The sequence below is a fragment of the Lepidothrix coronata genome, unplaced genomic scaffold (assembly GCF_001604755.1).
Source record: "Lepidothrix coronata isolate B3197 unplaced genomic scaffold, Lepidothrix_coronata-1.0 Scaffold114, whole genome shotgun sequence".
NCBI classification, from domain to species: domain Eukaryota; kingdom Metazoa; phylum Chordata; class Aves; order Passeriformes; family Pipridae; genus Lepidothrix; species Lepidothrix coronata.
The window spans coordinates 162,026-177,602 of record NW_016690294.1 but is presented as its reverse complement, the minus strand read 5'-3'; the positions used below and the strand labels follow the sequence as shown (position 1 = coordinate 177,602).

General features: G+C 38.4%; 1 protein-coding gene across 2 annotated transcripts in view; it reads right to left on the bottom strand.

Moving 5' to 3' along the window:
- The window catches only part of ST6GALNAC3 (ST6 N-acetylgalactosaminide alpha-2,6-sialyltransferase 3), a 214,936-nt gene that overhangs the window by 64,341 nt on the left and 135,018 nt on the right, over positions 1-15,577 (bottom strand). For both annotated transcript variants that reach the window (XM_017824950.1, XM_017824951.1), the window contains exon 3: positions 8,040-8,449. In XM_017824950.1, the coding sequence (XP_017680439.1) occupies positions 8,040-8,449 (410 nt within the window). The remainder of the gene's footprint in view (positions 1-8,039; positions 8,450-15,577) is intronic.

Here is a 15,577-nt window from a genome sequence, read left to right as displayed (position 1 = left end):
AAGAGCTCAGAGAATCTCAGTGTCACAGGAGCTGCACAGGATGTAGTCAAGGATTGTTTTCTAAAGGCAGGTTGTAGCACATCCCAACAGCACACCATGTCCTCCAGGAAGCACAGCTGTGAATCTTGAGTTACCTTCAAAGACATCTGCTATAAATCCACGTGCACACACACATAGATAGAGAGATAGATAGATATATTTGTACAGTTTTGCTGTTCTGAAATTGCAGCCTGAATTCTTTATGTGGGATCCATGACAACAGACACAGAAATAAAACAATGTACAACATCTGCTTTGTCTTCACATGGATAATAATAGATATTAAAGATGTGCACAAGCAAGCACCTACAGTAAGTTCCAAATTAACTCAGTGAGTCAAAAAGTTCACTGTTCCCTCCCCATTTTCCTCCCATCTATGTCTGTGAGGTCTCACATAGGTTTGATTAATGGAAAATTAAATTTTCCTTTCTGAATTTGTTTACTAATTTTTCTACAGTTTAAGGCAAAATACTCCTACATCAATTCAGGATAAACTTTTTCCACTTTCAAACAGTTATTCTTTTGCTGTGTTGCCTACTTGTAAAAAGCTTTGAGAAGACAATCTTTGCTAAGTATCACTCACTGAGATAGTCGAGACTAGTTCTCATACATCGTTTCTTATAAAAGTATTTTCTCATAAGTTTGACTAACTAGCAGCTGGACAGATGTGTAGGAACTCATCTCTATCTGAAGCAAGAAATCACTGTAGTGGTTTATTCCCTGAAGTCTCCTAAAGTTGCTATCCTCACTTGAGCAGCAACTCTATATCAGAAACCTCCTGGTGCATCTAATGCAGTTTGAATGTAGTACTGTCTTTTGCTAAACACTGTAAATACAGTTCAGTGCAGTTCAGGGAGCTCCCATTATAAACCCCACAGTTACCAGTAACCAACAGGTATCATACTAAAGCAATAGCAACATTATATTTATTTTCTAATCTATTTAATATATCTCACAAAAGCACTGCTGTGTCACAACTGGTAGTAAATATAAACTTCAACGGTAATCACTCTGTGGTCTGCAAGACAACTGTTTCAGCTGGCAGCAAGGTTGAGTTAAAAAAATAGATTAATTTCTTGATTTTAAAAAAAGATTAGTTATATTCCTTCAAAATTTTAAGCTCCTTTAGGAAAATCAAGGTCTGTTTTACACACTGTGATCTGAAAAATCAAAAACGTTGAACTACAGAAGATGATCCAGTAAAGGTCTTACGAACACCAAAGGCTTCATTCAAAATCTATGCTTCTGCTAATTTTTCCCTCTAAGACTTTTGCCTTTGCAACCATGAAATATCCTCAGCAGCAGCAGCAAAACTGGAAGCACTGCAGTACACAGTGGGAGTCACTGACTGACATCACCCTTTCTAAAGGTGTATGTTCATGGGATGTGACAAAATTCGAAGCAGAATCCCATCTACACAGTGCCAGTGCTCCTTCTGAGAGATATCAGCCACACTCTCAATCATGAAAGCTGCAGAATATTTAAAGGACAGGATGAAAAAGCTGTGCATGTAATTAGGACCGTGCCAAACATTGTATAAAGATTTAACATATGGCTTGTCAGGAGCAGAAAACAGATTCAGGGTCACTTAAAGAATACATGATAAATTAAAAGCAATAGATGTTGGATAAATTCAAAGAACATGTGAAAATGCTCAATGATAGAGTAGGGCCTGATTATATATTTCTTGTCTTAAATCATTAAGTGAAAAGAAATAATTCTATGGCTAAAGTCAGCAATCACCACAGAATCAATAGGTCTCTAAGCCCACACCAATCTATATGCAGCCACAGTTTTATTACAAAATAATAGCTAATATTGATATTTTTTAATAAAGTTTCACTTTACTATGTAATTAGTGTAATGTAGTAGGAGCTGTATTTCTTAACAGAAGTGCTGTGCTTTGTACAGCATTTGCTGGTCTGTTAATAAAGAAGAGACTTCTTCTATTGAGTTCCATCTGCCTAATAGAGAAAAATGTTCATCTTAATTAGGAAAATCTTCATAAAGAATATAAATGCAGTTACTAATGGGCTGCAGGGAATCAATGTAGGACGCTCAGGAACAACTGGTGTTTTACCAGGAAATGGAAGAGTGAATATAAACCCCAAAAGAGTTGTTGGCCGTCTGGTGATTGACCACAAATAGCAATAGATGTTGGGCTTTTAAGTGTTTTATAATGAAAAATCTATTTATTTCATTAAGGTTTCATGCTTTAGACCCTTGTTTTTTCAGGTAATAAAGCAGTCTGTGACAATGAAACTATTTAAACCCTCTATGAATTAAGATCGACAAATTCATTAGCATTTTTTGACGGAATTACTTTATAAAAAGAAAGAATGGAAGTGCCAAGCAATGGTTCAAGAAAGATCCATTATCAAGTACCTGAAAAATGGTCTCTATATGAAACAGATATTTTTTGGTTTGCTGTGATGCTCAAGGACAGTTGAGAATATTTTGCTGACTTGATTGGTGCAGCAGTAGATACCACATCACCATGATAAAGACTATAGCAAAATGTAAACTACAATTCTTTTTTGTCCTTAAAAATGTTTCAATGGGCATTATACATTTCCTCTGTCAGTCTGAAGTTTCCTTCCAAGAGTTCTGTCATTTAAAAACAACGATATTCCCAGAAATTCTATTTTCTTTTCTGAAAAAGCACATTAATACAAAGCACTGATGGGATGTACTTCCCAAGTGCCAAAATCTAACTCTGAGCCAGGCTCAGTGTCAATGTTCACAGCTTCCCAATTAAAAACTACTTTCTGCAAATTTTAACTAACACTAGCCAAGATTTCATATTTCCTCTGAATAGTTTTGATAGGGAAACCAATATGTATAAGTAAGCGAGTGCACAAGTGAAAATATCATTACTATAATATTTCATTCAAGCCAACAACCAGAAAGATGGCATAAAACTCTGATGTTCTGGATACTGACAGCTTTACTACCTCAATTCACAGAGAATATCACCAAACAATAGAAGTTGCAGCTACCTGAGCCTCAGAGAATGTAATTTCATTTATTCATTTTACTGACATTTTTGCTAGACTATAGCTTCATGTAGATTAGTCAGACACATGAAAAACATATTAGCTAAGGTGAAACTGTGATGACTGCAGTTGTCTTCACAGTGTCAATCCAAAGTTTAGATTAATATAATTTGCTAGCTCTAAATGATAGAGATAAAATATAGATCTCGTATATCACCAAAGCAATAAATAATTAGTGAGCAGATCTGAGTAAAATAGCAGGTTGAGCACACCCCCAAATTTTGAATCTTGACGCAGAAGTCAGTGATCAGAATGATCCATCTTTCTGCTTGAATGATAAAACAGCTTCCTCACAACCTAACACAACCCAGCACCATCTGGCATGAACAGAGGAAACTAAGAACAACCTGAAGAGAAGCACAAAAGCAATTTAGTTTCTTCAGAATTGTCCATGATATTTACAAAAGTCTTTCAGAAACAGCCATTTGACTGCAAATGTGGCTCGGAGAACCTGCCTCCTGTAGGCAGGTGTGTGTAGCCAGTAATCTCAAAAAAACCCATTGTTGAATTGGACTGAATTGTTTGGGTATGGGATGGGTGCTATCAGAGTTAAGAGTGTGTGTGGAAAGCCAGCTGTCTACCAAACTGGCTGGTTTTCAGAACATTATCTCACATCTCCTAACAGGAACTTTAGGAGCTCAGAACACATCTCCTCAGCAGAGCTCAGCAAGCTGATGCCTTAAGGTCCATCTGTTTTTTTTCTGATTTTCTAATTTTTATAAGCTTTATAAGTAGTTATATAGTAGAAGTAGATTTAGAAGCAGCAGCATTTATTCCTTTACCCTTAGCATAGTAACTACACACATTCCCCAACCTTATCACCCCATTCCATGCTCCCCATATCAATTATCCCCTGAATTCCAGTAGAAATGTTTAGTCTCTTGTCAAGGTAGGCCTATTTTGTTTAAAGAACACTTGTACCTTGGCCTAAACTGCAAAAGTACAGTCAAGAACTGGGTGAATATATGCCCCCTGCACTCTGAAGAAGATTGTGATTGATGAAAAGGGGGTCTCGAAAAGCCCCTGGCCCCAATTCCCAAGGGGCGGGATGGAGGTGGATCAGGGTAAAAGCCACAGGGTGGAAACATCTGGGATTGGACAGGCAATATCATAAACTGTGACATCTGTACAGAGGGACATGTAATCTTTATGCCCAGGCACAAATTAAAAACCCTTTCCTTATCTCACCGCCAAAACTAATTTGCCTCAGAGTTTTTTTTCTCTCTGAATTTTCTTTAGGCAACAAAGCTCTTTTTTGCTAGTTACCTACAAGAACAGTGGCTTCAAACACCAAGTTGAGCTGTGCTTTGAGCAGTAACAGAACACTCGGTACTGGCTGAGTTTTTGGGGCTTGGTGTCCTCCACGTGCAGCAGGGCAGGAATGGTCTGATCACACCGTCAGCCCCACGAGGGGACGTGGAGCTGAGCCACCAGAGGCCCTGCTCGGAGGCACAGGGCTGAGTGGTCAGCCTGAGATGTCTGTAGTATAAACACAAATGGAGTCTGCAGTCCAGATAACATTAGACTGCTTCACTGATATGAGCACAGATTTATTTTAGCATTGCTTTTTGAAAGTGACTTTTAACGCAGACTGTTTTCTAAATGATCCTTAAAAGAAACTCCTTTCCTTCTCATCACCTTCACCTAAGGCAATAACATCCAGTAGCATTGATCTATTTGCTGCTAGTTTTCATTAATTTTACCCTCCCTAAGGGTGGTGCAGCTTTGGTGCCAGCTAATTAAAACCTATTTAGGGATGCTCAGTGCACTTTATCAGACCAGAATTAGCTTTGCTGCTTTAATGAAGACTACAGTTTTCTCTGTTATTACCAATTAAATGTTATTATACCATATTGAATTATATTTGTAATGCATGGCAAAGATATAGATGGCTTTAGAACCACTTATCTCAATTGAGGTACATACAAAGGTGCCACATTTAGGAATTATCGAATATTTCTTGAAATCCTTTCACTTGAGTCAATATATATAATACAACAAAACATTTGTGAAGAACTGGAAGAAGCTGCCAGCTTTATGCTCCCTCTAGGGAAGTACCAAGTAAAATGCATTAATGAAAAATTTTGAATGTCTGGTAATGAATATTATTTATGTACAACAATTATTCAAAGTGGATGAGCATTCACCACCTTGAACTCAAATGCTTCACTAACAAAGACTCTCAGAAAGAACATGTGTCCCCCACATTTCTAATGTGCATGCAAGGTTAACTATCCAGTGTGGATAGCCCATATCAGAGGGTATTTTGTACTGCTGTAGAATTTAAAAAATGCTTCGTAACAAAATACACAACCTTGTTTGTTGGAAGTTATTTAGAGGCAATTCTTGTTTCTTCCATGCATCAGCAATAAATTGGTCAATACCAAAGCTGTGGGTTGTGAACCTGCACCCAGTGAAGTCAGGAATAAACTTCCCTCTGCAGGACCAGAACTTTTCTGCAGTAGAGAAGCGACTGCAGCACATACCTGTCAGCTGCTTCTCACAACACCCTTTAAAAAGTTCAGCATTACAAGGATGAAACTACTGAAAAGTCCCACTCATTACCTAAAAAGATTGTACTTCAAAGAGTAGAAACAGAAAGCTCATTAAAGCTCGACAGACTAGAAATCTGTTGCAATCTCAATATGCCTTAGTACTATACACTGTATTTAAAGACAGTATCTTAGGATTAAACTAAAATAGATGTGGTTGCAATCCACTCAGTACATTTTAAAATATGAGTTGAAATTGGCTTCCTTCCAGAATTTTTGCTGGGAACATGCTGAAACAGACCTCTGTTCAATCTAATATTCCAAACAAAGGTTGGTGTTTCTCTGAGGAGCCAAAGGAATATTTGGCTGAGGAACCTGAGTTTGCCTCAGCATCACAATAGCCTGGCACAACGCACAAAACTATTTTCATCGCCAACAAATCTCTTGTGTTCTCCGTTTACTGCTGCCACAAATGCCACATCCGTCTAATAACCTCATGACCCTCCCTAGAAACAGCAGACAGGTCCTGCAAATTGAAGATGTTACAGAAAATGAAACAGTTTCCAAACTGAGGTCCCCAATTAGCAGGATGTTTTCTCGAGATACAGAAGGTGTTGGCTGGTGACACACCAATCATTTCCCTTGTTTCTGGCTGACGAGAGCATTAAATGATGTTAAAGACATCACTAAGTATTTGATGTGGAAAAGCAGGACTAAAAATGAAAGTTGCAGTAGATACAAGGATTTTATCTGGTTGCCACTGTGAGAACTGGTGGGTTTTTCACAGTGTCAAAGGAATGCCCACGCCATGTGATGTGGGCCATGAGGCAGGCTCTTAAAAACTTACCACTGTTCACAAGGTGAAGCTTAAGGAGAAAGGACATGGGCCACTTTGACTTTAGGCTGCTTAAGAACTAAGTTATAAGCACTGGGAGAAGCGAAGTTCAATCTGCTTTTGACATGAAAAGAAGCATTTGTATTGTGTTAATTGCATAACTATAAAGCTTGAGATGTGTTAATTTGTTGAAGAGGAGTGGATTAGGCTGGAGATGAGGATACTTTGACATTGAATGATGAGATTTTTTCAAAGGAAAAATAGGAGATTTTTGTCAAGGGCTGGTCTCACAATAAGGATTTTGATAAAGTATTGTAAAGTCGCTGTGACCTGACTGACTCATAAATATAAACAAATTTATTTTTAGCAGTGTAGTAATGTGCCCATGATCATATTTATCTTGATTAATATGTAAACAGGATGACTTGGATTATTAAAGGTCAATTTTGAAGAATGGATCTTGTGTATTTCCTCTATTAGCCTCTTCATCAGTTTGTTCAATTAAACTAAAGAAGCCATGATAACCTTGACAACTTTATGACATATATGAGCTCCCTCTGACTCCAGAATCACAGCAGCAACACGTGCACATGGTGAAGAAGCTGAGGGGCAGGGTCTTCCCTATGTTTCAAAGTTTAAAAAATAGGAAAAATCAACTGTAACCAAATTTTGACAGTTTCATAACAAAGTGAAACAAGTTTGAGAGAACAAGTTCTTCTACTTTAAAAGGCGCCAAAAGTTCAGATTGCATTTAACTGTTTGTGAATATCTATATTTTTATTTGGTCAGAATAGCTGCAGTCCTTCACAACCTCAAATTCATGACGTGCAAATTCAAAAATAAATATTAAGACACAGCAGTGATCTGAAAACTCCTTCCCAGTTAACTCAAGTGAGTGTGTGTGACAGGTGTTCTTCCCTGCCAAAACACAGATGATCTGAATTTTTGCAGCTCGGTTGCAAACTCCTGCTCTTTGTGGTCTTAATTCCACAAATCCAATTTCTACCTTGACCATGCCAGCCAATACAGGGGCCCTCACACTTCCATCTCTTACAGCCTCCACTTGAGCAGCGTAAATGCAAATTCTTGGACATGGAAAATAGAATTTCAGTATAATTCTGGTAAAAACCTAAATCTATTACAGTATCACTGATAATCCATTTTCACCAAGAAAGAGAAATAATACATAACCCCGAGGTCAGCGTTTGAAGAAAAGCTACAGCGACTCTCAACTGAGAAGAAAATACAATATCCAGAATTATCCCAAGGTTGCGTATTTGGAAATGCTGTTTGTGTTGGATTATCCTCTTCAAATAAAATGTCAACTTAATCAATAGTAAATTGAGCTGAAAACAACGCACAGCTTTGAAAACGTTTCAGGAAGATATCCAATATTTTTGGGACTCAAGCCAACAAAAATGGAACGAACAGAAGGTAGCGTAGGTGGGGTAAATGGGGCCTAGCTGCTGCCTCATCAAGTGCTTATAACAGTCAAAACCATATAACAATCCATTAAAAATGTATCTGGGGACTCACTTAGTAGCTGGCATCCAGCATGGCCTTTTCTCATGTATCTTTTGTCAAACACTGTAACTGTTCTTCACACTGAGGACTTACCGGTCTTTCCCTGTCTCCCTCTTGAACACCGCGTCGCAGTAACTCATGCGCTTTTCCGTCGTCACGTAGATTTTGGCACTGGGGTAGCTGTCAACAGTTTTCTTCAGCATGTTGTACACGATGCCATTCCCATCCTTCCTCATGTTTCGAAAAGGTCCCCAGATCACGTAAACGGTGCTGTTGGTTTCTTTGAAAAAGTACTCGGGGTTCTTGAGCAGGAGAGGCACGCTCATGTGAGAGACCACTCTGATGGTTGTCCTTTTCCCAACATCTTCCTCGTAGCCCTTCGTGGGAGCATTGTTCATTCTCCATATGCAGGAGGACTTGTCTATCTCAGTCCCCACCTTCTGGCCAGCCATCTGTCCCGAGTTTGAAACAATGGCACAGAGGTCACAGTCAAGCTGTAGAGGCTGGAAGACAGGAAACAAAAATACATGGCAAGTTTTTCTCTGTGAAACATGAAGACTGAAAATTCAGTTAACAGAAAGGCAGGTACAGTACAACAAATTGATAGCAATGCTTCTCTTTCAAAAAAAAAACAAACGCCAAACCCACAATCCCCATGTGGTAGAGCTGCTAGAAAACTCTACCACTACAAAGCTCTGAATGCAAACCTTTCTAGTGAAATAGGCAGATCCAATCTTTGCCTTTGTTCTCCACCTTGAAAAGTCAACTATACAAATAATCATTCCTTATTCCCTCTAAATGTTACTCTTTCCACTAAAAAACCCGAGGAAATAAAGGAGCAGCAGAAAACAATACTTAGATCAATGTCTTGTCTTTTAACAAGGTGTTGTCAACAATAGGAAAAAAAAGACTGAAAAAGTAATGCTGGAAATTTAACTGTACACTGACTGTGTTTCTGTGTCTGAATGAATAGTTCCAAAATTTGTGACAGAAGTCAAAAGATTTACATGTATATCTAAAAAGCAATCTTGTATTATGGAAATCCTGCAGTTGGAAAGGACATGTAGACAGAGAAATACGCTGCTCTCTCCAGAGCGTGGTTATGACCCATGAAAAATGAGAGGCAGATGGACTGGTGACACGTGAACTAGGAACTTAATCCTCAGAAAACTGAAGTCAGAGACAGTATTTCCTGACCATGTTCTAGGGTGCTATTTCTCCAGAACAAATTGAAAATAGGAAAAAATTATCTAATAGAGATATAGGGACTTATCTGATGTTCCATTTGTCAAAGTATAAAGAGTAATTTTTTTTTTTTTTTTTTAGTTCTTTGGTACCAGTAGACTAAAAGGAAATGCCCTGTATTTAAATTGGATTGTATGAGAAGTTCAGTCAGAAATCTAAATCAAATGAAAACTAAATCCATCAAAAAAACCCACAGAAGATCATTCAGGCTAGAGATCACCTACAATTTTTGGTATGGTCACAGACTTGATCCTCTGTCATACTCGCAGCTGGGAGCCAGTGAATTCAGTTTAATACTTTTTAGGAATAATTCCCTTCACGTTCTTCGAACATTTAGTCTGACAGAATCCTGGGTGCTTTTCTGATCAGACTTGTGGTTATTTCTCTTCACAATCACACCTCATTTAGCTGATGTGGATGAATATCCTGGCTACATTTGACCACTATAACCTTAGGACATGGTTGCTGACAAAACATCAAATTCTTTGATAAGGGGGTGTAATATAAGGACAGGAGATAAACACCTGAAGCGACTCAAACTGTAACAGCTAAAATATCTTCGGGTGACAAATATTGTGCTGAACTAAGATACATCCTGCAAGACTTCTGCAATAAACCTCACAATTTCAAAGCTTTGATTTCCTTATTGTAATTGATTCGATTTCTCCATGTGAATGGTTCATGAAAACATTCTTTCCTCATTTCATCAATAGCTAAAGATTCCTGATAGCATGCAAAAGCATTGGCAATGTTTCCTTTACAGAACACCATGCAGGTTTTTTTAGCTGTTGTAGTTTTAGAGAGCTGTCCTGCACAGTTCTCTGACAGCAGGGATGAAATCCCAGGAGATGCAGCTGAACACAAGAGTCTTTCTGTTTACTGCTTAGTTACAGACATTCTCTCTAAGATACATTATGAGGACATGGCTGGGTGACCTAAACAAATCCATGAGCATAACTCATATCCTAACATGAAGTGAATTGTTAAAGTCCCAGTAGATTAATTTATAGGTTTCAGGGTGAACTTTCAAACTAACAAATGCTGAATATGAAGTTGTTAGATAGGAGAAGCCAATTTGGTCAAGAATCCGGTTCCATTCAAATTTGTCTCAACCTCAGCGCTGGTTTGCTTTTTTTTTCCAAAAAAATTCTTCCTTCTCCGTTACAATAGAGCTGCTCTCTTAAATTTGGAATTATTTGATTTTCTGACTTTAGTTAGAAATGCACTGCACATTTTCTATTCACTGAGTCTAACTGTTCTGCTCGAATAAACTGAGTACACTCACTCCTGCAATTGTCTCCCCCGGTTTTCTTTTGTTGTGATTCATTTATCTTGTTCCAATTTATAAAGTGCTTTCATAATACTGAATGGCTGCACTAGGTCAACATACAGTCTGTTCTTCTTCAACAGAGGCAGAGGCTTACCCCATTCCAGCCCTATCTCAGAATAAATATCTTTTACAATGTAGAGAGATTTTACATGTCCCAACACGCATATTTCCCAACAGATCCCAGAGAGAGTTAGGAGACTGACTGGCACCCGTGACAGATATTCCACTGACTCCAGAATCACCCACTGACTTCATCATCTTTTTGCATCATCTTCCTCAACATATGAGAAAACACACACCAATATTCTTTCACTGAACTCCTTGTGGACACAGACCAGCAGCTGGTGGCATTGGTTTGAGTCTCATGGACAAAAGGGGCAGTTCCACTAATCCACAAAAATCCACATACAATAACTTTCTCATTTTCCTCATTTAACACGACATTCCTGTTTGTTACTACAACCCAGCTCAGTTATGGCTGTCATAACACCTTTAAAACTCAAAAACTTCTCAAATGTAGCTACTCTGTCAGGTGGCTCCCCCAGGAGCCATTCAGGCACAGGGATTTTGGTGCCTGAGGGGCTGGATAGGTGAAGTCCCTGGGTAGATGCTGGTGCTGCTTCTGTTACTGAATTAGGACACAGTTGACAGCTCCCTATGATCCTCGAGGAGCTGGAGTGATGTGCTGTTGTTCCCCCTCACCTCATACTCTGGAGTTCTACATACCTCAGACCCTTTTCCCATATGTAAATTTTTGGTAGCCAGGTTGCCCATGATAGCCCTAACCTGCATGAAAAACTACCACTTTTCAATTTAACTTGCTGTATTGTTTGTATTAATGATGAACAGAAGCAGAGAGACAATTCTTACACAGAATGCAGAGAGAAGGAAACTGGAAAAATAGAGAAAATGTGCCTTCTTGGTGATCTGTTCTGCAATTAACAGCAACTGTTTAGAGGTGTCTGCATCACAAACACCAGGGCAGCAATTAAACACTAACTCAGCAGCAGCCTTATCAGATAAACCAAAAATGGGTCTGGCAGACAGTCCAGGCTGCCCTCTCATCTGTAGAGATGGTTTGGCAGCAACAGGATTGATACAGATTGGCAGGACCCCATGGAAACCTGTGCTGTTCTGTTTATGGTCTCTGGACCGAGAATGTCAATTCAGGGCTTAACTTTCACAAGATCTTTATTCGCTTGCATCACAGATATATGAGTTAAAGAAAAAAAACAAACCATAGGAAACCATTCACCTTTTGCTCTCTTTTCACGTACTTAGACATTATTTCACCTCTACACACCACAGAGCTATTATTGCTGCTAAAAAATTATTCATTTTGTTGCTGACCAGGAGGATGTAGAAGTCCTCAGTAGAGCAGCTGGGCATGATTCTGACAAATTGTCCCATCTTTTGCCTGAATGAGACATTGTAACTGTTGAGGAAAGCTTACATTTTAATCAGTAAAGAAAATGAAATGTCTGACCTTTCCATTTCCTGTGCAAGCTTTTAGACAATAGAAAAGATAATTAAAACTGTGAATTAGAACTTGCAAAACAGTGCCATTTTTCTAGCAAAGAGAAATAGCTGTGTAATAAAGGTCACTTATCAAACAGTTCTAGTTATTAAATCTTTGCATTTAGCAATGAAGTGGCTTCACAGAATCAAAGGTCAAATCATTAAATAACAAAATCAGCCAGAATTAGAAAAGGTCACAAGCAAATCTAACTTAAGTAGGTCACAAAACATGATTCTCTTCTACGTAGGATTTCAATATTTGGAAAATTGCTTACTTGCCCAGTTTGAAACAACTCCCCCACCATTTCAAATGTCTCCACCAAGAGATCGAAATTCCAGCTACAGGACTATTTGTTCGGGTGGGTTTCCCCATGGTACAGATCCTGGATCACCAAGTTTCTCCACCACAGACCTGCAGGTCTGCTGAAATCCCACGCTGAAGTCCCTCAGGCCAGGTCTCTCAACCGCTTGGCCAAGACTTCAGCCCAAGTCAGTGGAGTTCAATAAAACAGTGTCCTGACAGACCAGCTCCAGTCTCAGCAGAGACTGTCAGATTTACTCTTCAGCTGGACCAAATCCAGCTCAGGACCTATGCAGATGGAGTTCCACTAATAAAAGCTTAATTTCTCCTGTGACTTCTTAGCACTGTGGGCCAGTGGTGCACCGGAGAGCTCACTCCAACCACCAACTCTGTTTCATTCTGAATCCCACAACTAATTACACAGAGAGTTAGGAAACTCAGACCAAACTTTGCCAATTGTTACTTTAACAATATCATTGTAATTTTGTAAATTGGACGCAATGCCCATTCACTACATAATGAGGCAATTATTAGCAGCTTGCCACTTATTAATTTGCTCCTTTAATGTTGAAACAAATGAGATCTTTTCTTATAATCATCCTATTTGAGTGAATTCTAACAAAGCCGATTGAACAAAGCTCCAGAGAGACTTTCTTTATTTCAGTGCCATTTATTCTTCCACTCTTCTTGGATGTCTTTGGAGTTTTAGAGGATACAACATTTATAATGATGCCAATAGGGAATAGATTTTGCCTTTATTCTTCTTGATGTTCTTCTGAGGTCTTTGAAATGAAAGGTACAAGAGAGGCATTAACCGTCTGGCATTGTTTTTATTGCTTTTCTCTACTTTACAAGCAAAAAATGTATTTTAATTTTTCCTGTGTTTCAGTGATTAAACAAGCTGGTTTTATCTACACTTACTCGCTTTCTTCAGACCCCTGACTGGGAGAAAAGAGTTGCCAGGCTTCTCCAACACAAAATTCAGCACATTTAAAGAAAAGAAAGATAGTGCTTGTATGTTCACCCAGCAAGAGCTATCAATTTAATATGGCACTGTATATAAATCACCTTATATTACTAACATCAAGCAGTAAAAATAAAAATGATAAAAAACCACAGTCTTATTATCCTGAGTTTGTGGTTGTTCCCCTTTCCCTTCTATGGTAGTATTGTGGTGTTTTTTATTTTCAGCGGTTGATTTTGGTCCTAGCCCTCAGCTTCACATCCCAGCAAACATCTCTGTCTTCATAAAATTTAATGTTAAGATTTCATAAAGATTTTAACATTTTGACATTATTTTGAAATAAGCACTACATCAACATGCATCCCATTTCCAAATAAATAGAATATGATGTGTCTCTTCATAAGACTGTTCCTGAGACTCAAGCGCTTGGGATATTTTATTTAGATGAATGTCACTGATATGTACATGACTGCTGGCAGGAAGTTTTTATTTAAACTGAATGAATTGGAAGGGAATGCATAGGAGGCACTTAATGGGACTAATCCTACAGAAGAGACTGAATAAACAACCATGGTTGAAATTCTTTCTATATACACTGATTCAGTTGTTACAGAACTGCTGTTTGATTTGCAGCTCCTTAAAGGGGCTGTATCAGCCTTTTGCTTGAGCAAGTATCTTATGGATTCCTGATGTCAGTGCTGAAGAGAAAGAAGAACAAAGGAAGCTCAGACTTTGGGCAGAGGTTGAAACTTGCATGCCAGAGTCGCCTACCCCATGTAAACTTTCAAGCAGCAAGTGTATTTTTAAAACAGTTTAGTTCTCCTTCTCATGGAAAGGAAAAAAAAACCAACCCAAACCCCACAAACTCAAACCTTCCAAACACGAATCACAGTGCAAAGTGATGCAGTGTCATCTTTCTCACTCTTAAGACAGCTCCAGACAACTCCATGCCAGCTCCCACCTCTTTCCAGATACAGCAGAGCAAATGCTCACTGAATGTTGTTGCTTTTGCTGCTGCTACTGGGGACAGTACAGGCAGCTTTGAAATAAAGCAAGAATCAAGTACACCTCATGCTATTGAGAGCTGAAAAATGAATGCCTCAAATATAAGTGAGAAAACTCTGAGTAGAAACAGAGTCAAATATATGACCTTTAAAGAACAAACTCTATTTATGTATTTTCTTCTATTCTAATATAAGGCAAAAATCAAAAAGTTAAAGATAACACCCCTCATGACAATCCCATAAAACAAAATTTGAGTAAAACTAGTTCCACCTTCATCAAAATATTTTAATTTTCTATTTTTCAAAAATAACATTTAAATAATTTTCTAAAATGGAATTAAAATGCTTCTTCAATTGAACACTTTTCTGTATTACAAAAAGGTGAAAGAATGATAGTTCACATTAACAGAACAGTTCCTTTCATTTTTTCAGTCTTCCTAACTTCCAGCTGAAACTTTACAAAAACTGACACCTTTCAAATGAGCCTACACCAGTATTTTCTTCTGGAATAATAAACTGTGGAAAGACTTCTGATAGCTCTATTGGTAAAAAAAAAAAAAAACCAACCAAAAAAACCCACAAAAAAACCCAAACAAACAAAAAAACCCTTAAAAATAGAAAGGTGGTAGGGAGTAAATAAAGAACATGAGAAGTTGCTCTGTCTCTACATGGAGGGTTAACGGAGGAAGGGAGCTGCCAAATTCAGTGCTTCAAGTACAACAGAAGGACCCAGGCAAGGCAGAGCACTGGAGGAGGGATGGTCAACAGGGACTCTGGGCACTGAGAGAGCGGCAGGTGAAGAAAGTTTTGCCCCAAAGCATTTCCTGTCCTGTGTGTGCCCTCTCAATCAATAGAAGATGCTTTTATTAACAGGAATATGTCACAAAAGGAGGAAGAAATTAACTGAAACAAGATACCAAAAGAGAAGAGAGGGATAGAAAACACTTCAGAAAACCTATGAAAAGGTAGAATCCAGCTTAGTGTTTAAAAGACACACGTGTAAGGGGAAGGAGGAGTTGAGAAAAAGTAAAATATTGATATATAGCCAGGAAGATAAACCAAGAGGCTTGGGAAAGAAATCCAGCAAAAGAGAAGAACCAAAACACCTAAACATGCTTGTTAAGTTATAACTGTTGTGAAGAAAGCTTCATCAGACATGTTAATCAGATAACTCAGGATTAGGCAGAGGGAATAGCTTTTTTCATTGACACTGCAACTGCCCAAGCAGAAAACAGATGGAAATGGATACTTCACTCCTGGATTTAATAC